This window comes from Xiphophorus hellerii, chromosome 12, assembly GCF_003331165.1.
Source record: "Xiphophorus hellerii strain 12219 chromosome 12, Xiphophorus_hellerii-4.1, whole genome shotgun sequence".
Lineage (NCBI taxonomy): Eukaryota > Metazoa > Chordata > Actinopteri > Cyprinodontiformes > Poeciliidae > Xiphophorus > Xiphophorus hellerii.
The window spans coordinates 33,810,461-33,835,669 of NC_045683.1; the positions used below are offsets into that span (position 1 = coordinate 33,810,461).

The following is a 25,209-nucleotide window of genomic DNA, read 5'->3' on the forward strand; positions in this document are numbered from 1 at the left end:
AGTTATGGGTAGAAGAAAGGAAAGGACAGATGGTTTTATAAAATCCAAAGGAAAATTGCAGAAATGAGACGAAGAGAAGAGATAATTATTTCACGACTTACAATTGGACACACTGGACTGAATAGTACATTATTTTTGATACAGAAACATCAGACAGGGAAATGTGACTGTGGGGAAGATGAGAGAAACAGAAGGGAAGAAATAATAATGATCAGATTAAGAGTAGGTCAGGCAGGAGAGATGGAATTTAAAAGAAAGAGGAAGGCATTTACATAAAATACAGAAGGAGGTAATCATAAGAAATAATAGCATAATGAATAGGAGAGAGGAAATATGGATGAACAGGTTGAGGATTGGGCATACTAGTTTAAATAGTGGTTTAAAAATAATAGGGAAACATCCATCAGGTGATTGTTCTTATTGCGGGGAAACAGAAGGAGTAGAACATGTGTTGATTTATTGTAGGAAATATACAAAAGAGAGGAAAGAACTGGAAAGAGTAATGGGGAGTTTAGTAACTATGGATAATTTATTAGGGAAGCATCGATCATATGACATAATTCAAGCACTTATTAAATACTTAAAAGATACAAAATTAGCTGAGAGGATTTAGTATGTATGTGAGTGTGAGTGAATAAGTATAAATATAATTTAGTAATTTTTTAAAATTAATTAATTTATTTATTTTTTTGATTTGAAGATGTATAGTAAAAAATACATTTCTGAAGTTACATCTCCGTCCAGTTGATGGCGGTAATGTGCAAATTGTGTAAACTGCCGTAAAACGCAACAGAAGAAAAAGAAGAAGAGTAGGTCATACCTATTTAAAGGACATTTTATGTCTAATAGGGAGGAAAAATAACGATAACTGAGAAAGATGTGGCGAAAAAGAAAATGTAGAACATGTATTGATAAATTGTAAAACATATGAACCTGAAAGGGAGAGACTGAGAAGAATGGTTGGAAGGACAGGTCAAGAATGGAGTCTTAAAGGAATATTGGGAAATGAAGGAAATATAGTGGATATTTACTGATTAAGGAAAGCATTATTTATTTATTTTCAGAATACAAAATTAAAAAATAGAATTTAATAAATGTAAAGTAATGTTGATACACACTCGTATACAATAGGTGGCGGTATGCACCTTAAAGTTGCTTGCGATCCCCCATAATAGAAAAGAAGAAGAAGAAGAAGAAGCGGAAGAGGAGGCATAATGCTCCTTTTTACAAAAACATGGAACATTTCTCCACAGATCTGCCACCTTGCAGGTTCAAAGCTTCACCTGGGGACAGCGAAGAGAACTGCGGGGACTTACTTTCATCAGGTAACACCCAGGGAAAACATCCACACAGGAAATTTCTGTCTTTTTGAAACTTCCTCATGGTGTAAACTGAGTCCCGTTTCAGAAAGCAGGATAAGTGATAATCCCGAGTAAATTATGGGTAACTAAGTGCACATCCTGGGTTTTCGGTTTCAGAAAGACGTGTAGTCGTTATCCCGAGTGAAGGTAATCCTTACCATGTCTTACTGTTTAGTTGAGACCTAGCAGGGGGAAAATGTCAGAAGAGTGTGATCACACCGCGATTAGATGGTTTATCTTAAGAGGTCTTGTGCGAAATTCTGTTTCCTTCGTGTCGGGATCGCGCACTGCAGCCAGAGAGACGGATTTGATCACTTTCACTGCGCTGATCAATTTATCGGTAAAACAACCCGTATAATCATGTCAAGGTTGTAACTTTCAGTTAAATCGGCATCTAACAAAACTGTAAAATAAGTAAATAAACGAGGTCTGGTGTGGAGTTTTTCTTACACAGTTTTGTGTTGTTTTTTTTATCGGGTTATTTCCAACTGTTTTCACTTATGGCCGACAAATAAGTCAGTCACCAAACACAGGTTTCCAACACGGTGTGTGTATTTATGCTTTTTCATTTCTGATATCAGAGGACGGAAGCTGGCCGATAACAGGGCACAAAAATTAAGACTTCCTTACAAAATGAGAGTGTAGGCCCAAGGACGTTAATCCCATCTCATTGTTGGGGGCGGGGGACCATAAACAGGAACATTTCTTAAGAGCAATTTTGGGGGGGGGGGGGGTCAGCGAGGTTCCATTGAAACGTAACGCAAAATGTGGTTTTAAAAGTTTTTAAACCACATTCAAGCAGCAGGACTAAAAATGACTAGTTTTTTTGGAATTAGAGCAGATCGTGTGTGAACCAGATGCAAAAAAGTGGCAAAATCCACCTTTTATTGAAGTTTCAAAAATCAGAAAAAGGTTTCACAAATCCCAAATATGGTTATAAATATTCTGCTAGTAGAGCAGAATAATCTAGTTCAGGTTTGTAGTGTCTGGGTGTTGTAGTTTTGGAACTGGATCAGTTCTAGTGTGAACCAGATGCAAAAAAGTGGTAAAATCAACCTTTTATTGAAGTCTCACAAATCAGATAAAAGTTTCACAAATCCCAAACCTGGTTATAAATATTCTGCTATTAGTTGAACATAATCTAATCCAGGTTTGAAGAGTCTAGGTGCTGTAGTTTTGAAATTGGAGCAGTTATACTATGACAGAGATCCAAAAAAAAAGTGGTGAAATGAATCTTTATTGAAGTTTCACAAATCAGAAAAAGGTTTCTACAAATCTCAAACATGGTTACAAATATTCTGCTATTAGAGCAGAATAATCCAGTGCAGGGTTGAAGTGTCTAGGTGTTGTAGTTTTGGAATTGGAGCAGATCTCATGTGACCAAGACCGCAAAAAAGGTAAAAGTTGCCTTTTATGGAAGTTTCACAAATCAGATAAAAGTTTGACAAATAACAAACATGATTTGAAATATTCTGTTATTTGAGCAGAATATTCCAGCCCAAGTTTGAAGAGTCTAGGTGTTGTAGTTTTTAAACTAGAGTCAATTAAACATGCGGAAGGTAGTGAAAAATTGGCCTTTTTGCCATTTCCCGAATCGGAAGTTAGAATTGGAAACCAATTTCAGCTTCGTCATTTATCGTCCGATTAATTGATTTATTGTTTATCGCGACAGGCCGTCAACTTTAAACATTTTTTTACTCAAATCCATGACAGGTCGCTGGATGAGTGACTGCCTTAGCGCCCAGACAACAGGTTTACCAGGTCTTCTGGGGGAACCCGACTTTGTTTTGTATGCAAAGCTAAAGTTGGCTTCTGATTGTAGCTTCCAATTTGGTAAATAGCTTAAGGGCTGGTCCACCCAATTTTACACAACCTTGAGTGTCGGCTCTAGCTTAAAAGCTGCAAGATGCTTTAACCGTGACAAGAATATTGTGGCAGTTTTTATAGTAACTGTTTCCTGAAGAGAAATTGATGTCAATAACTGCAGAAGTAAGGGAGCCCAACATCAGGTTTTCTGCAATTTAACCTTTGTTTTGTCTTTACATTTTAAATTAAAGTTGCTGGAATGTTTTTTTTTTCATACCCTAAATAATTTGCTTTTTAAATCTTTAACTAACCCGGTTTTCCCCCTGATTTTAGCTCCACATGCTCTCTGTCCTGCAAAAGGCTCGAGGTTGGACATCACACCACCTGCATCCCAGTGTCCTTCAGCCTGTCGGGGAGGTCAGACATTTAGTCACACATTTACATTCACATATGCTTATTATGATGTTAGTCTTTAACAGTTTTGCTTTCTCAAGGTAAAATAACTATGCAACACACAACTACTATTTAAAACCAAAATCACACTTTGATATTTAAGCTGCACATATGGGCTTAGATACATCAATTTCCTCTAATTATAATTATTTGTGCTGAAAAATTTGGGAGCTATGCTTATGACAAAGCCTGTCACAATAAGCAATAAATCAGTTAATCATAAGATAAATTGAAACAAACTCAATAATTCCCATTTGCATGATTTATCGCTTTTCTCATTTCTGTCACTTTTTCTAACAAAAACTGGATGACTAAAATCTTCAGGCTGGTGCATTGACATCAACTAGCCCTTTTTTGAAGGACAATTTTGTTTACAGAGACTTCAGAATTCTTTTTATTTGTTGTTTGTTGTTTTGTTTATTAATTTTATATATTTAAAATATCTTCTAGTTCCAGTATCAAATGTTCATTAGAGTTTAAAGATTATTAATTTTTGAGAATGTGTTCTTGCTTTATTATGCCATTAGCATTTTATAAACAACAATGTTATTGTTTATTGCAATAATTTCTGGGACAATTTATCATCTGGCAAAATTTCTGTTATCATAACAGGCCTATTTGTGCCCTATTCTTACTAGGTTTGTGTCAGGAAACCAAGCAGTTTAAATAAGCTGCACCTTTTCTTCTGCTTTGGTTTTATGTCATTTTGGCTGCGTTCACACTGCCACCTTAGGTGACCCAATTCCGTTTTTTTATTTATTTTTATTTTTTATGCTTTAATGCAACCTGTATTTGATATTTTCATGACAGTCTGAACAACACAGATCAGATTCCCTAGGTCAGACACTACCAGCACTGAGGCTTTACTCAAAATCAATGGAATGTTAGCAGGTTCCACTTCAGTTTCTATATTACACTTTGTGCTGCCAATTTTAGCAGTTATCTTTACCTTTTTGATGCATAGTATACAATTTTTCCATCTCCAAACTCGAATGGCCTGTGACTTTGTGTTTCTGTCTCTTTTTGATCCTCACTCTTTTTGTTTATAACAGTACTGTAGATGTCCACAAGCTGTCCTAGTGCAAGCAGTGTCTACTATTGCCAGGCCCAAACATTGTGTCATGAATATTGCTACATCTGTGGGTGATTCTTTGGTGTATGGAGTTCAGTGACGTGCGGTCAGGGGAGGCAGAGCCTCACCTGTTATCATGGAAAAGTAATATATAATGATAAAATAATTTATATTGCTATTTTAACTCTGTGGTTTGTACTATAAAGTACCTATTTTTCATTTAGCTTAACCAATTCTGATTATTTTTTCTTCAAAATTGCTGAATCTTTGCATTTTCCCATTCAAATGCTCGGAAGCGAAGCAGGTGAGGCAGCAGTGAGCTGAGCCTCATAGACCCCTTTTTCTCTTTTAGGAACAAATTATCTAGCTTAGCTACAAATGTGGTTATTCCAGGGTCTTTAGTTAGATCATCAACTGGAATTTCCATAGCTGTGTCTAGAGCTTACTTTTTGTTCTCCAAACCTGTAACTCTCGTCCAACTATTGACTTCATCCTTCCAAGTTTTGTAAGGCTTTCCTTCTTCAAACGTTAGTGGAACTCTGGTTACTATCCATTCTCTGCTTACCAATGTTAAAAAACAATTCTCTTTTGGATCTGGTGAAGTTTATTCTGCTGTGCACTTCACAAACGCATCTAACATGCACTATTGGCATGATGGTGCTGACCTTGCTACACATTCACCAATGGCTGTGTGTCTGGACTTTGACTGAGCCAGTCAAACCCTTGTTTCAAAACTTTCCCACTGTAGCTATGTCTGCATGTTCAATGTTCAAAGCTTTGGATAGTGTTTGTTTCTGTGAATATTGTATTATAAAAAATTTCACTTTGCAACTTTCCCTATAGAAGACATTGTCAACACCAAAACACATGAAACTTCACCATTAAGTGACTTATATGAGGTTTTCGTTCCTCAGCATGGCTGGAGAAGATTTGATGATGGGTTAATCAGAAATCTTTCTCTAACATCAAGAAGAAAGAAGAAACTGACACATGTGCATATAAGGTATTATTGTTCCTATGTAATATCACTAGTAATTATTGAGTTGCCCAAATAATTGATATTTTTGTGTCTTTCTCTGGAAGAGAGCTGTCAGAAGCAGCCTATGAGAAGCTGGCAGATGAGACCCTGGATGCTCTATGTGATTACTTTGAAGATCTGGCAGACGAAGCTTTCACTGGCACAGAATACGATGTCGTATTTTCTGTAAGGCATTATAACATCAACTGGTCAGCTCTGAACATCAATTATTGTAGGAGACAGAAAACTCGATGGCTCAAATAATCGCAGAAGAACTTTATATTTCTGTCATGAAATGGTGTGGTGAGGGGTGGTGAGGCAGACGCAGCAGACCCAGGTAAGATGAGTAATGGAGGTTTTAATGTAAAAAAAACACAGTCCAACCAACGGGCAGCACGGCCGAGCAGAAGCCAGGGCTCGACACCGGTAGCAACCGTTAAACCAACGGACAACACGAAGGACTCAGAACACATTAGACGAGGACCCGACAAAGAACAGACACACAGGTGACACTAAATACACAAGAGGTAATCAGGGAACGAGAAACACCTGGGGACTAATCAAAGGGAGACAGGACAACACGGAGACACAGATACACAGGAAACTCAAAATAAACACACAGAAAACACAGATCCTGACAATTTCAGAGGAATTATAAATTATTTTCTATTAATAGCTGTTTCAGTTTCCTTTTAGTTTATTATTTTGCAAAGTAAATAACCTAAAGCAGAAAAGGCCATCCATTCATTGAATCACTTTTTCCCACTGGAAATTTTACAATTTATCTATAGTGTAAATTTTATAGGTAGGTAGACCTCCATGTCTTAATTGTTACCCCTAAAATACACTACAGCCGGCTCTGCCACAGTGTAACCTCTGCAGTAAATATGCACACGTTATTCTCAATAACAGCACTTGCAGTACATGCGTGTGGCGGCTCAGTCTGCCACCCTTCTGCAGAGCCATCCTCCAAAATTAGAATCGATTCTATTATTGCTGGACGCTGGAGCAAGTGTGGAGTCGATCTTTAAAGATTACACTGATCCAACAGGAAGCTGCACGAGCACCACATCCGTATTTTTAAAATAATTCACCAAGACAGACTAAATTTGCGGAAAATACTATGTTAATAAAAATATGGGTATATTGCTGGCAGCATGTATCACTGATGGCTGTGCATAACTGATACATGAATAACTCAAATATGTCACAGCAGGAGCGGCAGTCAACACAGAGCAATGGAGGGAAAATATTAATTTTGGAAGTTGAGAACTACAGCATTTTATGACACCATACATCTCTTTTATCGTTGACTTTATTGCACAATCTCTCTTTTCCCACACATGCGTCTTTCAGAACCTCTCTGCAGTTCACAGTGGGGCGGAGCTGAGAATGCATTCAAGCAGGGGAAGTTGGGGTATTCCAGAACTGCTGCAGTCTGCCTGCAAAGTGGAGAGCAGCACAGAGCAGTGTGGTGGTGTTCTAACTATCTGTGCTACCCATAAATCCGTCCTGCCTTGTGGTAATGCGCACATCAATGTTGCGTCACATACTGCTTACTCAGCAGATTTCTTATCAATACATCCTACCTGTGGATGTTTCATTTCAGCCTTTTTATTTCATCGAAGATTAAGATAAGCTTTAATTAATTTATTTTATACCTGGCTTTCATTAAGCTGCTGTACTACTTCATGTTTTAAGTTTACATGACAGGCAGTTTGTAAACATACTTATGGCTTTAGTTTGCTGTCTGCAATGTTGTTACTCTACTGTATACTGCAAACAGAGTCATTGCCTGCCATCAACCATGTGAATTGGGACAAAATATGTTGTTTTTGTGGGACATTTGGTCCCAGAAAAATACTTCAAAATAGTTTACTTTAATAACACTCCTTTTATGGAATAGAACATGTTGGTAGCGATATTATGTGAGGTTGAAGCTGTGTAATAGCGGTGTAATATTAGTGTATATTATTCATATCCTATCATTTCAGGTATACAGTGACCTGCTCAGTTCGGTGGACACATTGTGGCCGCGCTGCATCTGATAAAGACTGTCATTCAACCTCGTCACTCAAATAATGTTATCCAATGTATTTAACATTAACACAACCTGCCATAGTTTTCGGTTAGTAAATATGACGTTAGCAGTTTTAGACGCATATATCACTGACACATACTGTAGACATAGCTATCTATCCGTGCTACAGTAGAAAAACCTGACAAGGTAGCACATATAGTCAGAACTGGGATGCAGTGTATTTTAGGGGTTAATTCCCTCCACAGATTGTTAGTAAGACTGAAATATAGACTCTGGTTTTGTCCACCCCACAACAGTAGTATTACTTCCAGAAAACAAACAAAAAAACGTGTTTTTGTTTTAAACAATGTTACATGTTACAAAAATTAAGAGGTGCATGAGCAACCATGGTAATTCGGACCAACAGGCAGGGACGTCCCAAGTTCTATGAGACTACCATAAACCTAGTTGGTAACACTTTATTTGAAGGTGAGCCTAAGACTAGCATGACATTGTCATAGAAATGACGACACTTGTCATGAACATGGAGTCTTCATAAATGATTGACTGTTGTCATGAAGTGTCATTCGGTAAATGACACCTTAATTCAAAGTTGCATTAAGACTTGTATTTTAATGCAAAGTATTGACTTTGCATTAAAAGTGTCATTATTTACTAACTGACACTTAATGACAACAATCATAAACATTCATGAAAACTCCTTCATGGTCATGAAGGAGTTGTTGTCATGTGGCAAATGTGTCTCTTTTACAAGAGACAGAAAAAAATGATCTTGATGCAGCTGGATGCTCACAAAACCTCACCTGCATCTCTCATAGTTCATTTCCTATTTAAGCCAAACCAGTTGATGTTTGTCAAATTCCAACCATTTTCTGTCACCCTGCTGGATCTCCTGCCTTGGATCACCTTTTTGTTTAAAATGTGATGGATGGTACAATCAGAACTGTTCAGGCTGTTTTTCTTTATCCAGGGGACTTTAACATGGACACTTGTAATAAATAGTTAACTAAATAGGAAGCCATTCACTTAATCTAAAAAAATGTTTGATTGTAGTTTAAATTTAACACATATGAAGGACTGTGTAATTGTATGTGTTCTGAATGTGTGCACAGAGTGGTGTGTTGACAGTAAAGTTGGGTGGAGGCCATGGAACCTACGTAATCAACAAACAGACACCGAACAGACAGATCTGGCTTTCTTCTCCTACCAGGTAGCACTGCAGTGTTGTCTATTATCTATTATTGTAGAATATAATATATAACCTATAATTATTTTGTTTGAAGTTTTATTTCTTGAGATTTTGTTTTTGAATTTACACTTCTTGAGTTATTTATTTTTCAACATACAGTACAGACCAAAAGTTTGGACACACCTTTTGAATGAGTTTCCTTTATTTTCATAACTATTGACATTGTAGATTCACACTGAAGGCATCAAAACTATGAATAACACATGTGGAAATATGCACTAAACAAAAAAGTGTAAAACAACTGAAAATAGCCCTTATATTCTAGTTTCTTCAAAGTAGCAACCTTTTGCTGTGATTACTGCTTTGCACACACTCTGCATTTTCTTGATGAGCTTCAAGAGGTAGTCACCTGAAATGGTTTTCACTTCATAGGTGTGCCCTGTCAGGTTAATAAGTGGGATTTCTTGCCTTATAAATAGTCATGAAAATAAAGAAAACCCATTGAATTAGAAAGGTGTGTCCAAACTTTTGGTCTGTACTGTATATAATTTAATTTGAGGCACAAACTGCAGTGCAGTTCTCTCTCGTTCTGTTCATCTAAGCAATAGATAAATAGAATGCTTCAGATGCATTCTATTCAGCTCCAGATTCATTTCCTGAAGCAGCGAATCTGAAAGTCTTATAATCTTGCTAATTTCAACAATTTTGCCCTTCAAGAAGGCTCTTGAAGGGTAAAAAAAGAATGAAAGGAAAAAGAGGAGTAGGAAAATTATAGAAGTTAAAATTGCAAAGAAGAAAGTTTGGCCAGTGTTTAAATGACCTTCATGTGAGCAGCTTTGCCCAGACTTAACCCATTGCCTTTGGACAGTGTTAAAGATGTTAAATGTCCATCTTTAGCTTTAGGTCAGTGGGAAGAGACTTCTGAGTTTGAGAACCTTAAAGGAGAAACAAGACTGTTTGAAGGGGGGCCTTGAAGTCCCCACTGACTTCAAGATCTAAGAGCACAATGATGTCTGATGACAAGAGTGGAAATCAGTGACAGTTTTCACCTCAAATTTATAGCATTTTCAAAAGACACATTAGTACAGCTCACAAAAATATCTGACCTTCTCTAGTGTTTGGACTAGAGAAGGTCAGTGCACTCCAGTGGCGCTCTGATTTTGTTATAAACTGAAACTCATACCAAATATATCTACTCAAAGGTTACAAAAAATCTCTAAAAGTCTTCTTGCTACGTTTTCTGGCATTTAGCAAATATTAATAACTTGGATAATTCTAACTGAACTAGAACAAGAGAAGCTTGGCCAGATTTAACTTTATACAAGTGAAAACAAATATGCCTTTATTTAGTGTATGTAAATATCTAGTTTTAGACTCTAATTTTATTCCCCGCTTCTTTTTCCTTTTGCGTTCCCAGTGGACCGAAACGCTACGACTGGACGGGAGAACGCTGGGTGTACATTCATGATGGAATTAGTCTCCACCAACTGCTTTCTAAAGAGTTTTCTGTTCTCTTCAATAAAAACGTCCATTTGTGTCATTTGCCATATTCCTGAAGCAGCGAACCTGAAAATGATGGACTGAGTGCAGTATGCTAACCAGAATGTTTCTATGGAAACCAAAAGACCTGTATTGTCTGTTCCTCCCTCCCTTCTGAAGTTCACTACAGTCCAAACAGAAGGTCCCACAGATTCTCTCATTCCTGGTGTGGGGTCAATATGCTTCCATATTCCTACCAAAGCCTTCTGTATTCTGCTGTAATGTGTTGTTATGCCTGACTGTACTTGAGTTTTATTCTGTGTTCACTATTCTTCCCTGTATTTCCTTCCTGTAGAAAATACAACAATAAGGAAAGATTATTTATCTTTTCTAATCTGTTACCGTTTTAAACCCATATAGTTGAGCTTTTATTTTGAAAATGTGCATTTCTTCATTTTATGTTATGTTCCCAGAGTCCCAATTTGTTTCATAGCTTCCCTGTTATACTTTAACTCAGTCTAACCAAGATTAAGAAAATGTTATTAAAATGAATGAGGAATGACACATGAATACAATTTATTTCAATAAGTATTAAAAACATTGGAAGTGTTTCTATGAGCAAAATTGTGCATCATTGACTTATCACATTTGTCACTTGCAAGTTTCAAGCTTGGTGTATATAAGGTAAATAGAAACCAGCAAAATGTAGTAATATAAGAATCTATCTAAATTATTTTCGATGCTGAAAACAACGTGGACTTGTCATTACAAGTCACTGTCAGCATAACACAGCATTCTTCATACAGGCCCTGGCTGACTGTTAGCGATTATTGGTTATACTGATTATTGCAGGTGTTGGTCAGAAGGGCTGACGGTGCAAAACTTACACCGTCAGCAAATTTATAAAGCCCCTGGGCAGGCTTTTGTCAGCCTGGACAGGGCTGATGATCATCATCAATGTGTGAATGAGCCCTTTGAGATTTCAACTGGAGATATAACGGGCTTTATGAATAAAATTTATTGTTCTTATTGTTATTACTGACAAAGATGCATGATGGAAGCTGGTTGCTCTGTTCTACACCCACTCATTGTTTCATTGAGTTTTTCTGAAGTTCAAGGTTGCAGGAGGATTAGAGTGGCTTCATGCAGCCAACCAGTGAATGAGGGGTTCTCCCACTTGCTGTTAACAGATGCCAAAAAATTAAGCTAGAAAAAAAACAGGTATTTCAGTAGAGATTAAAAGCTTTCACACTGGGAATGACTCCATAATGCAAGTGGCTCAAATATACAGGAAATGGGCTGAATGAATAAAAATGTTCTTTTCCCACCTTTTTTTTTTTCAATTACATCAGCACACAAGGTTAGAATGCAAAGTGAAAGCAAGATTTGTTTCTTATAACGCATGGCTCATAAATATAGTTATTCCACACACTAAGAGAACGGTCTGTTTTTCATATAAACTCTTATAGTTGCCTAAACAGCAAAGAGATACTAAAATGTTTCTATTTTTAAGCTGAGGTTAACTTCAAACAGCAACAGCAAATCACAAAAAGAACAACTTTATACTTTGTGCAGCTGGAGACTCGCATTCAAGAAAGGGCTCTCATCCTTTCCAATATATTAAACCCAAAAGAGAAGTCTTGTAGTTATAGTTAAATAATTCTGATTTTAAGTTGCAGTAGACAAGAAAAAAAGCTCCACTTGTGAACTATCATTTTATGTAGTAAACAATGCTGAAAGGAGCTGACTTCAAACATGGGCTTAAATTTTGTAAGGTTTATCATATGTAGAGGGGCTGCTCCTGAGCAGTCAGCAGGCGATACATGGCTGCAGGCATGGTCTTCATGTGAATCTAAAAAACAGACAGGAGTAAAAAGTGCAGTTAAAGGAGACATTTTGCAGAAGACAGGGCAAGAAAATAAGGAAATAAAGTCAGTTTTTCCAAGCTCCCAGTATGGTCATAAAATTAAAATATCATGAAAATATTGATTTAAATTAGTAATTCCATTAAGAAAGTGAAACTTGTATATTATATAAATTCATTACACACAGACTGATATATTTCAGATGTGTTTTTGTTTAATGTTGATTATTACTGACAACTAATGAAAATCCAAATTCAATAGCTCAGAAAATTAGAACATTAAGACAAATAGAAAATACATTTTATTTAGAAATGTTGACCAAACGAAAAGTATGAGCATGTACAGCACTCAGTACTTAGTTGGGGCTCCTTTTGTCTAAATTCTGTAATTAAGCAATGCAGCGTGGCATGGAGTCCATCAGTCTGTGGCACTGCTCAGGTGTTATGTGAGCCCAGGTTGCTCTGATAGTGACCTTCAGCTCTTCAGTCTGGAGTATCACATCTTCCTCTTCACAATATCCCATAGATTTTCTATTGAGACAAGTTTGCTGGCTAATTAAGAACAGGGATGCCATGGTCCTTAAACCAGGAACTGGTAGCTTTGGCACTGTGTGGATGCAAAGTCCTGTTGGAAAATGACATTTCCATCTCCATAAAGCTGGTCAGCAGCAGGAAGCATGAAATGCTCTAAAACTTCCTGGAGGGGTAGGGTTAGGTGGCTGTGTTGACCTTGAGCCCCAGAAAACACAGCTGACTAACACCAGCAGATGACATGGCACCCAAACCGTCACTGACTGGGGAAACTTTGAATGGACCTCAAGCAACATGGATTCTGTGCCTCTGCTCTCTTCCTCCAGACTCTGGGACCTTGAGTTCTAAAGGAAATGCAAAATTTTCATCAAAGAACATAACTTTGGACCACTGAGCAGCTGTCCAGTCCTTTTTCTCTTCAGCTCAGGTGAGACACTTCTGATGCCGTCTCTTGTTCAGGAGTGGCTTGACACAAAGAATGCAACAGCTGAAATCCATGTCTTGCATGTCTGTGTGTGGTGGTTCTTATAGCACTCCAGCTGCAGTCCACTCTTTGTGAATCTTCCCCACATTTTTAAATAGATTTTGTTTCACAATTCTCTTCAGGGTGTGGGTATCCCGACTAGTTGTACACTTTTTCCCTACCACATCTTTTCCTTTCTTTCACCTCTCTGTGAATGTCTTTGGACACAGAGCTCTGTGAACAGCCAGCCTCTTTAGCAATGACCTTTTGTAACTTGACCTCCTTGTGCCAATGGTCATCTTTGGACAACTTTGGACATCTTTTGTCAAGTCAGCAGTCTTCCCCATGATTGTGTAGCCTAAAGAACTAGACTGAGGGACTATTTAAAGACCTTTGAAGGTGCTTTGAATTACACTGAACAAAAATATAAACGCCCAAATGTTTTATGAACATTTGGATTATGCAAGATATAGAGAAACTCAAAATATATTTTCAGTAATTACTGATCTTAATATTGCCATTGATTGACAATCAATGGCAATATTGATTGCCATTGACAGGGTCTATTGAATGCGTCTACTGTGCAGACCAATAGTCTTATCAGCTGTGTGTGTCGCTGGTCTTAGCCGATTCTGCAGATGGACGAGCTGGATGTGGCAATATTGAGCTGGAGTGATCACACATGGCCAACGACGATGAGATCGATTTGCAGTAGTGCCAGTCTGTTGGAAACAAACTTTTAATGTATTTAATATATTGTTTAAGAGTTTGTTTCCAGTCTGTTGGTAACAAACTCTTAAATGGCCTATGGTCCGATAACGGACATTGAGCAGTGCAGCTACTGCTCTGGTGAACATCCCTGCATACAACATGCCAATGGCACACTCCCGCACAACTTGCTATGTCTGAGGCATTTGTGACCAATTTTGACATTTAGGGTTGGCCTTTTTATGTCCCCAGTTCAAGGATTGTCCAGTTGTTGCTAATTTTGTCTGATCACCCACTGGACATGCCCCACCCATGCACTGAGTAAAAAAACAACTCTGAGTAAAGGTCACTGACAGGAAGTTGGATTAAAAATTATACACAAATCAAGAGAAATATTACTTTTGTACAATAAAATGTCAGCAAATGCTTATTTACAGTTGTTAACTCCACATGGCAACAATATTTGACATGGGGCGTTTATATTTTAGTTCAGTATCATTAGCTGATTTGAGTGTAGCACCAGGTGTCTTCAATATTGGACCTTTTCACAATATTCTAATTTTCTGAGATACTGAATTTGGGGTTTTCATTAGTTGTCAGTTATAATCATAACCATAAAAGTATATAATGGATTATGCAAGTTTCACTTTTTGAATGGAATTACTGACAATAATCAACCTTTTCATGATATTCTAATTTTATGACCTACACCTATAAAAGAAAACTTAATAAAGTTGAAAGTCAGAAGATGATGAGCTGAGTTCTGTTGTGGCTCCAAAACCAAACAGTGAAAGTTGCAGGTTCAATTTATCAGGTAAGATTTGTGTCTGCATTTTATTAAACCAGCAGCACACCAAATACTAAACAACCACTAGTTGCAAACGCAAAACCACAGCCTAAACTACGGGTGCCAGTTTTTTCACCTTAAAAGAAAATTTAATAAATGTTTAATTACACCGTGGAAGATGAAGCTGTACTAAAAACCTGAGTTTGTTTGTTGAGCTTAAATCCCGGATAGATTTTGGCTACTGTAAGGACTTCACTTTGAGCAGCTGATGTTATTCAATCTGCCTCTCTTGATTTTCATATTTAATTGGAGAAAGCACAGCTGAAATGCTGTGCTTTACTTTTTTTGCACCAATATTAATATGAAAGTCTTCTCCTATACTGTATGATCACATACAAGATTGCGAAAAAGTGATTTCTTCAGTTCTTGCTTTTTTATAACAATGTTAATGTTAGATAAAGATAATCTGAGGAAATGTTAAAATAAAAGATTTCATCCATTAAGAGTAAAAGCTATCCAAACAAAAATGGTTTTATTTGTAAAAGTTCTTGCCCTTCTTGTTAAGTCATGAATTCACTACGATTGAACATTTTTAAACCTTTTTTTGGAAATGCTTTCAATTTCACAAGTCAAACCCAGACCTGACTATTACCTATTCTTACCACAAGAATACAACAAGGTCACAAAGCAACCCAGATCAACATCTAAGGCATCTCTTACTTTGCTCAGTTAAGGCCAGAGTTTATGATTCAACAATAAAAAAGATACTAGGAAAAATGATCTCCAAGGCAAAAACCATTGCTGACCAAAATGAACATGAACACCAATCTCACACTGGCCAAAGAACCCCTCTTGAACATCCCCAAAGAATGGGTAAAGGCATTTTCTGAATGACAAAACAAGTCAAGTTTGGAGTGGCTTAGCCAAAGTCTTCAGAACTGAAGTATGATGTTAAACATACGTCAGTCCATCTTCTTTCGCTTATCTGGAATCGGGTCGTCAGGGTAGCAGCCTAAGTAAGGAGGCCCAGACTTCCCTCTCCCCATTCACTTGTTCCAGCTCCTATGGGGGAATCCCAAGGCGTTCCCAGGCCAGCTGAGAAACATAGACTCTCCTGGGTTTTCTCCTGGGCCTCCTCCCGGTGGGATGTGCCTACAACACCTCGGCATTCTAACCAGACGCCCAAGCCACCTGAATTGGCTCCTTTCGATGTAAAGGAGCAGTGGCTCTAATTAGAGTCCCTCTCAGATGTCTGAGCTTCTCACCCTATTTCTAAGGAAGAGCCCAGACACGCTGCGGAGAAAAACTATTACAGCCCATTGTATCCATGACTGTGTTCTTTTGGTTATGACCTAAAGCTCATGATCATAGATGAGGGTAGGAACATAGATCGACCAGTAAATCTAGAGCTTCGCTTTTTGGCTCAGCTCTCTCTTCACCACGACAGACTGGTACAGCCCCCACGTCATGCAGACGACTGTCGATCTCCCGCTCCATTTTTTCCCTCATTCGTGAAAAAGATCCCGAGATACCTAAACTCCTCCACTTGGGGCAGGACATCCCCCCAAACTGGAGAAGGCACTTTACCCTTTTCCGGCTCAAGACCATAGCCTCAGATTTGGAGGCACTGATTCTCATCCTGGCCGCTTCACACTCTGCTGCGAACCATTCCAGTGAAAGCTGTATATCACGACCTGATAATGTCAGTAGTTTCTACAAAAAGCAGAGACTCGATCATAAGGCCACCAAAAAAGATCTCAACACTGCAGCTAGAAACTCTGTCCATAAAAGTAGTGAACAGAATCGGTGACAAAGGGGGCAGCCTTGGCAGAGTGAAACTCTCACCAGAAATTAGCCTGATTTACTGCCAGCAATGTGGACCAGACTTTGACACCAGTCATACAGGGACCTAACAGCCCGTATCAAAGGATTCAGTACACCATACTCCCGCAGCGCCCTCAAAGGGGTGTCTGAGGGACATCATCGAACACCTTCTCCAAGTCCACAAAACACATGTAGAATGTGTTGGGTGAACTCCAAAGCACCCTCCAAGACCTTGCTGATGGTGTAGAGTTGGTCCACCATTCCACAACCAGGATGAAAATTACACAGCTCTTCCTGAATCTGAGGTTTGTCTATCTGACAGATCCTCCTCTCCAGGACCCCTGAGTAGACCTTGCCAGGGAGGCTTTGTTAGAGGAAAATGTTATTTGTAATGCTGTCGTGTAAGGAAAAAGTTATGGCAGAGATTCAGGTCACTCTGACTGGAAAGAATGTTTGCAGAGAGCTGGCTGGAGCTGAAAGAAGTCAGAAGGAAATTTCTGTTTGGACAGATAAGGAAAACAACTTGACAATGTGTTCTGGGAACCTTCATGTGATGGAGCAGATCTTTTCATTCATGGGAAAACACACAGTATGAATTGTGCCAGGATGACTGCATAAATGAAGGGAAACGATGCCATTAGTCGAAACTTTCAACTACACACATATAGAGATTAAATCCTATAAAAAGTGATGTAACCAACAAAGGTTGGGAGATTATGGATACTTCTAGACAATGTGCTGTATTGATTAAGCATTCGCAGATGTGTAATTAAAGTCTCCTCCCATTGGATGGAGCAGTGAGAAATACGAGTCCTGCATGTTTTTTATATAGTCTGATTTTCTCACTTTTATTCCCTAATAGATTCCCCTTTGGGATCAATAAATTCAAATCTATTCTACTCTATTCTATTAAGAGTGTGACCACAGAGTGGGAGCACACTCGGTGGTCCCCTTTTTTAAATAAGGGGATCACCACTCTGGTCTGCTAATCCAGGGGAACTGCCCCTGATGCCCATGCAATATTTCAGAGTCACTCCAACCAACACAACCCTACAACATCCAGAGACTTAAGGGACCCATCCACCCCTGGGGCCTTGCCACCGAGGAGCCCCAGAGATGGGAGAGCCTGACCCAGAGACCTCAGGCTCTGCTTCCTCAATTCAAGGCATGTTGGGATAGAGGAGGTCTTCAGAATATTCTGCCCATCGATCCACAACTGGATCGATGGGTCCAGTTGTGGACCCATCTGATGGCATCAGCTGATGGTGTGCTGCTGATGGTGTATCAGCACCATCCCCACTATAAACAGTGTTGGTGCTGTACTGCTTCCCCATCCTGAAATGCTGACTGGTGGACCAGAATCATATCAAAGCCATGCGGAAATCTTTCTCCATGGCCTCTCCAAACCCTTCCCACATCTGAGTTTTCACTTCAGCAACCACATGGGTTGCATGCTACTTGGACTGCTGGTACCCACCAGCTGCTTCTGGGGTCCCACAGGCCAAAAAAGCCTGATGGACTCCTTCAGTCTGACAGCGTCCCTCACTGAAGGTGTCCAACAGAAGGCTTGAGGGTTGCCGCCACGACGGACACCCACAACCTTGCGGCCACATCTCCGATATGCCACCTTGACACTGGAAGGTGTGGAACATGGTCTACTCAGACTTGATGTCCTTCATCTCCCCTGGAATGTGTTCAAAGATCCGGGGGAGATGGGAACACTATCGCCCAGAGATAGAAAGAAATCATGATCTAACATAAATTTGTTATAAAAGCATTACTGATTAAACTTTAAAAATTATGTAGCTTTATGTTATTTAAGCTAAAGTTTAATCAGTAATACTTTTTATGTCAGATCATGATTTCTTGGTTAATATCAAGTTGTCATAACAAAGACATTTTGAATAATGTCAACTTTGTATTAAAAGTGCCATGATTTACCAAATGACACTTTATGACAACAGTCATAAATATTCATGAAGACTTACTCATGTTCATGACAGGTGTTATGTCATATTTATGACAGTGTTATGACAGTCTTATTCACAACCCTTCAAATAAAGTGTTACCAAAAAAAAAAAAAAAACAGAAGAAAAAGCAAGGAGTCAAAGGTTTTTTTTCACAGCATCATAAGCTCCAGGGATCTGGATTGGGATTTAAGTTCATCTTTCACTGTTGTCAAAATTAATAAATCCCCAAAATTGTGTAAAAATGACACTTTCCACTTTTCTGCCAAAGGAAACTTTGAAAACAATGTCAGCACTCTCATATTCAAGTTCTAAGCAGCAGGATTTAAATGGCATATTTTATCTCTAAATAAAGTATTGTGCAACGTCTCACCTCTCCCACAGCGTTGGACAGGATCTGGACAATTTTTTCATGGGGAGTTGCCACCACACTCTGATTATTGATCTCAATGATGCGATGGCCCACTCTTACGCCTCCTCTTTCAGCAATTCCACCACGCATAAGGCTACAAATCTGATGGATAGATGCAGTAGTTTTTTCAGACGAAAAACACAACTTGAATTAAAAAGTTGACAGACTATAAACATATTTTTCTAAAAGAGTAAAACACCGGCCCTACTCACAATGCCATTCTGTACACTGAATCCCAGCTGGTAGCGCATATCTGGCCGCCTGATAAGAACTGTAGTTACTGGTGGACATCTGACAATATTCAATTTTATCCGAGACTGGTTCTTTAGACCCTATACAAAGGAAAGCATGTAGAATTTGTTTACTCTCAAAATGTACAATTCATTAAAGATGTGAAAGAAATTTAAAATTAGCATAGGATGGTAAAAAAAAATTTAAGGTGCCACAACAACATGTGCCCCCTTAGTTTTCATGTTGTGGGTTGTCAGGGCAAAAGGTCTATAGTCATTGATGACCGATAGATGAGCTTCCCTTGGTACCAGAACCAGGTAGGATATTTTCCATAATCCTGAAACCTTCTCTTGGATCAAGCTAAGTTTGAAAAGATTTTGCAGAATCTCATAGAGCTGTTCTGCACAGGCCTTCAGGACTCTGGGACTAACACCATCAGCCTTGCTCTAGCTCAGTCTTTCCAGTTTCCTCTTCACCTGACTTCTAGAGACAGAAAAATGGAAGGGGGAGGCAAAGGGACCAGCAGCAGATGTAGACACAAAATGTAGAAGCAGAAGGATCAATAGTTGAGGTGGACTATAAAATATTTGAGGTGTGACCAGTCTAAATGTTTCAAAGGATGGTAGGAGGTACATTTGTAGTTTTTTGCAGTTCTTTTCAACACAGGGTGCCTCTGAAAAAGGGGTTTATATTATTCCAAGCAGAGAAACTAGATTGTGATCAAATATGGTCAAAGGAAGTCTTGCTTTGGAGATGTATAAATTCTAAACACTTGCAAAAAACAAATCCAACATTTGTTTTCTCTGGTAGTATGGCTGACAAGGTCAAGTGTCTCTGTTGTTGTATGATTGAACAGAGCCAGTTTTCTTCATCGGCTTGTTTGAGTTTTTTTAAGTCACTGACTCTGCTGCTGCTAACCCCAACACAGAGCAGACTGCACTCTCCACAACAGATGTAAATGAGATCTGCAGCATCTTGCTTTAGACCAAAGGTCTAAAATTCCCTCAAGCAATACAGTCTGCTCCAACTCTTCTTGTGTACAGCTCCACTGTTGTGTCTTCAGGCTTGTGTCTCTCCACAGTAAACTGAGGTCTTCTTGTCAGATAAAGATTGATCAAAGTGATTGTCAAAGCCTCCGTCTTTGTATTTTGAAGATTCTGATAAAATAACCCAGAAGGCTTTATCCCTTCTGGACTTTGAATTTTAGAAAATCTGTAAAACAAAAAAAACCAACAACAACAAACAAAAACACATTATTTTCTTTTACACACATATTACATGTGTATATATAACTCCCATTTAACAAGAAGAAACCTCCAGCAGGTCTGGGTTCAGGATGTAACCCGGTGGTTTATTAGTTGTAAAATGGTGTTTAAGTATTAGTGGCTGTAAATTCCCACCCATGAGGGGCCCATAAACACACTTATGCCCTTTTCCCCATATTCACTTACACTTGTAGTGTTGCCTGGCTCATTAGTATATATGGGCACCGGGTGCACACGCCAAGTTATTGATTCTCCGAGCATTGGCTGTTAGGCCAGTCACTGCATATGGTTTTAGGTGTGAGTCGGATCTTTACTGGGTGAGCGCTGGCGCAGTGCTCAGGCTGATTGTAACAAGCCCTGTATCATTGGTCTGTCTAATTAGGTAAATGGGCTTTTGATCCGTCACTTATGGCTGGCTGTGTGCTATGTCAGTGTCGTTTTTGGTCTGTCTGTTGTGACTTCTAATTGTTCTTTTAGGAAGTATGTATTTGGATTTCTACTGCAGCTGTCTGAATTTACCTCTTAGTGTGGTTGTGAGTGATTAAGGTACATGTTTTTAATTTTCACTTTTGTGGTTTTATTGTTAGCAGGCACTTTATTAATTGTCATTTTGTGTACTACAGATTGCTGCCATTGCATATTATGTTCTCATCTATGTGCCTTTTTCTTTTTCTGTTGCTAGGAGATTTGGAGTTTGTGTTGGAGTTTGTGCAAGGTTGGTTGTTGCACTTAAACAAATTTGTTTCACAATTATTCAATAAATAAAAAAGTCGAATAAATAAAAAAATAAAATTGTGATCAAAACTTTAGGATTTGCAAAAGAAAATAGTTTCAAACAAAACAAAAATCTTCTCAATAAAAAAATGAAACTGGTCAAAACCTTTTGAATTGTAATAATTCTTTTAAAAAAAGAAATTGTTAAAATCTTTTATTATTGTTATTATTATTAAAACCACTCATTTTTGTTTGATGAAGTGAAAACGTTATATGCAGAATATAAACTTTTATTTGCGTTAATCATACTGTAGTATTTGTAGAGACCGGTCTTAGTCTCGAAACCACTGTCGATGGTTTCGGTCTCGTCTCGGTCTCGGACATTGAGGACTCGGGATTTTATTTCAAGACCAGTCAAAACCACAACTGTGGAAATATCATTAAATTGTCAGCATATTGTCCAGTTTATTTGTCAACATCCTTGTTTTCACTGGATGCAAAACATGCCGATTAAAGTCCAAGCAATAACTTACTAATTAGTGTTTCTGTTTCCGCTGCCACCCGTCGCCTCCCCCTTTAATTCGCACGCGGCACTCTGAGACAGTGCGCAGTGTTTGTCTCAGAGCTGATAAAATATCTGTCTAATCGTAGGTAATAAATTTACCTACATAATGACAACATGTGAATTCAGCAACGCTTCGCTTTCAGAGACCGTGGGGGGTACGTCCCATTTTTAGCGTCACTTTGAGGAACCTCAAACAAAGGTAAGCTATGTGGAAGTGAAGTTAGCAAAGCTAGCTGTGCAGTGACAAAATGTTGCGTTTGTGATGAAATAAAGCTATCACTTACTGCGCTTATTGTGCGGAGGTGTTGACTGACGTGTTGCACATGTCTGCTGACATGTTGCACAAGTCTTTAATACGAACGAGCCGATTCTTCTGAACGGCTCTTTACTATGAACATAGGACTGGAGTCTCACTGAGGACCGTTCTTTGTCTTTGTAGTGCTCCGCAGCAGTTATTATTATTCTATTTTATTAAATAGATATGTTTATTTAATCATCAAATAAATAAAATACAAGAACGTAAGATAATACACAGCGCATGCTCATTGCTCTTTGATTAGTTTCGTCACCTGTCATCTGCTGTCTGGCTTCATGCAGCGGGAGAGAACAAGAACAGTCACGGTTCTCCTTTTGCCTGATTATTTTTTGCTTGTTGCTCCTTGGACAGTATTCATAGTTGACTGTTTACCGTTAGTGCATTGTCATGATTGCTATGTTTAGTGGTGCAGACAGTGGTGGTTTCTGACACAGGCGATATGAGCAACCACCCAGGGCGTTATCTTGTTAGGGGCGACATGAGACCTCTGCAGATTATGACTCAGAGACGGAAGCAAAGCAGAACAAAGAAGAATTTGAATTGATAATTATAATTTATTTCAGCTCTAAGCATTTAATATCTAGGTGTTCTTAGGAAAATGTGGATCTTTCAGATCAATTTGAGAAGCAGTTTTTTTAAAATCATATTTCACATTTTATTGTGTTGTGTAGAGCGGGGCGTTGGTCTTGGTCTTGACTCGGTCTTGGACCCTAAAAATCTTGGTCTTGTCTCGGTCTCGGGTTAGGTGGTCTTAACTACAACACTGGTTTGTCAGAATTTTTTAGTTGACAGCCTAAGTTTTTGGTTAGGCTGTCAACCAGCCTTAGATTCTCTAAGTTTTGTTTGAGGCTCCCTTTTTCTGGTTGCTTGCGAATCTCACATTAACATCCTGGGTGGGGCCTAAAGACGAACGATGTAAGACGTGTCCCTCTTGGTTAGCGCTGACTAAAGCGAATGACTCTGACTCCCTGCGATCTCAGAACTCTGTCCTGAACTGCGGAGCTTTCTACTTCAGTTCGGTGATGGGACACAGAATGTGAATGGTAAGTAATCTTGTCCACCCTTTTTTCAAAGAAGCCTTGCACAACTTATGACGACAGTCACATATCTTGTCTGCCACGTCCCTGTTAGCATATCATGCTAGCTAATGTTAGCACTAGGTCAAGTGTGTAAACTAGGCTTGTGTAATATTCACTTGTTTTATGTTGAATTGTTATGTTATGTTGAAGGTGTGCAACATAATAAGTGAGTTCTAATAAGTATTGCAAAATGTCAACTGTATCTGGAGGAAATATGTTAAAAACTGTTATGTAATGCCTCCTTGTGTGTATTAACTAGCATTGAAGCTAAAGTGGGTCAGTTTCTTTATTGGTTTTAAAACTAACACAGGCATATACTGTATATGTGTTGATGCATTGTAATAAAAATACAAAAATTACCAAAGTCCTGGCAGACGTCCAAAATAGGTTTATATCTGAGCTATTTTTGCATCTGGAACACATTAGAAGTGAATTATCAAATTTGTTTTATTCCCTGTTATTTTAACTTTCTGTTATTTTTCTTTTTTTTTCATTTTCCTTGTAGCTCAACCTGGACTGGAGTTCTGTTTGGCCTTGGTGGCTTCCTGGATGGAGACATCAGATGAGCTAATGCTGCTAACAACTTTACATTTCCCCTCTCCTGTCATTAAGTTTGCTGTTGTCATGATGGGTCCTAGTTTCTTTACCCACATACAGAACACCACCAGGAGAACAGATGATCAGATAAATAAAGTTTATTTTAACAATGATGAAAGATAAGATTGTGTAGTTCTCGTCCTTGTGGATGGCAACCAAGGGTTGTCTGTACTCTGAAGAGCAGTGAGAAAGAGATGGTGAGTTTGAGGTTGTCAGAAAGTGGAACTCCAAGAAGAATTAGATTGATCTTACTTGGAACGAAGATGAACTTCCGCCAGGGGGACAATACAGTGGTTTCTGGGGTATGGCCTCTTTGTAAGTGTCCTTGAAGTGATCTGGGTATGAGGTCTTGCCGGAGTGAGTTCTTTGGGAGTAGGTGTAGAGGCTGCGGTGGTTGGCAGACAGGTAAGTTCAGGTGCAGAGGAATGAGGAGTGAACCAACTGCCAGCTGAGAATCTAGGAACGATTTATGGTTAATCTGCAGAGGCGAAGAAGGGACTTGGGCACCAGTGGGTAACAATCCACAGTGTCAAGAGGGGAGAAATCCAGAAAGCCAGGAACTTGGGCTTCACAGGGGTATTTCCAAGGCGTCACAAGGAAACACCTGAGAGAGAGGCAACACAAATATGTTACCAGAAGAAACTTCAGAGAAAAACACAGAGAGCAAGCTCGTAGGGGCGCAGAGTACCATTACTGGCAAACATTCAGGCGTCAAAGCGCTGGCAGACTGCTCCTCATATACTCCTGGGTGATTAGGTGATGAATCAGGGCCCTCCAAGGTGTTGAAGCCTCTAGGCACCATCTAGTGGATGAAGAGGGAAGCAGCAGGCAACAGAAAATCCCCAACAAAGAGCCAAACCCCGGTTCCCAACAGTACCCCCCCTCAACGGCTGCCACCTGCCGGCCCAGTAGAGCATGAAGGAAGAGAGGAATGGTAGTCAGTAATCAGAGAAGGGTCAAGAATAAACGACCCAGGAACCCAAGAGCGCTCCTCCGGGCCGTAGCCCTCCCAGTTAACGAGGTACTGCCAACCACAAACTCGGCGACGGGAGTCCACGACCCGGGGGACAGTGAAGGCAGGATGCCCATCCACGTCTTGGGTGGGAGATGGGGCTCAGAAGGAGGGCACAACGTGCTGGTCTGAACAGGTTTTACTTGAGAAATGTAGAATGTGGGATGGATTCGTTGAGAAGTTGGTAGACGGAGATGAACATGGGCTGATGACTGACTTGACTTCATATGGACCGATGAATCTGGAGGAAAGTTTCTTGGACATGGATTTTAATGGAATGTCTCGAGCGGATAACCAAAGCTTCTGGCCAGGGTGTATGTGGGAGCAGGGATTCTTTTACAGTCAGCGAGGCGTTTGTTCTGTTCAGAGGTGTTGTTGAGAGCAGTGATGGTACTTTTCCGGATGTTCTTGCAGCGGCATATGTGATGCTGGACCCAGGTGACTGAGATGTTACT

At 39.2% G+C, this 25,209-nt stretch overlaps 2 protein-coding genes across 7 annotated transcripts in view; one reads left to right on the forward strand and one right to left on the reverse strand.

Annotated features, from left to right (window-relative positions):
- The first annotated feature begins 1,173 nt into the window (after positions 1-1,173).
- fxn (frataxin) lies at positions 1,174-11,030 on the forward strand. Its single transcript, XM_032578073.1, has 6 exons — positions 1,174-1,325; positions 3,501-3,584; positions 5,607-5,695; positions 5,776-5,896; positions 8,864-8,961; positions 10,358-11,030. Exons 1-6 carry the CDS (start codon positions 1,215-1,217, stop codon positions 10,494-10,496), a joined length of 642 nt encoding a protein of 213 aa, XP_032433964.1. The 5' UTR covers positions 1,174-1,214; the 3' UTR covers positions 10,497-11,030.
- The window catches only part of LOC116729467 (amyloid-beta A4 precursor protein-binding family A member 1), a 55,960-nt gene continuing 41,729 nt past the window's right edge, over positions 10,979-25,209 (reverse strand). For 5 of the 6 annotated variants that reach the window (XM_032578046.1, XM_032578047.1, XM_032578050.1 and 2 more), the window contains 3 exons: positions 19,188-19,307; positions 18,937-19,077; positions 10,979-12,271 (listed from right to left, as the gene is read on the reverse strand). In XM_032578046.1, coding sequence (XP_032433937.1) covers positions 12,200-12,271; positions 18,937-19,077; positions 19,188-19,307 — 333 coding nt within the window. In that variant the 3' untranslated portion in view covers positions 10,979-12,199. The remainder of the gene's footprint in view (positions 12,272-18,936; positions 19,078-19,187; positions 19,308-25,209) is intronic. The other variant, XM_032578051.1, reaches the window with a different exon arrangement.

Coding starts and splice junctions, on each gene's coding strand:
- fxn (XM_032578073.1), top strand. CDS start 1,215: ATGCTCCTTTTTACAAAAACATGGAACATTTCTCCACAGATCTGCCAC. Junction 5,897..8,863: donor AATACGATGTCGTATTTTCT/GTAAGGCATTAT, acceptor ATGTGTGCACAG/AGTGGTGTGTTGACAGTAAA. Junction 8,962..10,357: donor TGGCTTTCTTCTCCTACCAG/GTAGCACTGCAG, acceptor TTGCGTTCCCAG/TGGACCGAAACGCTACGACT.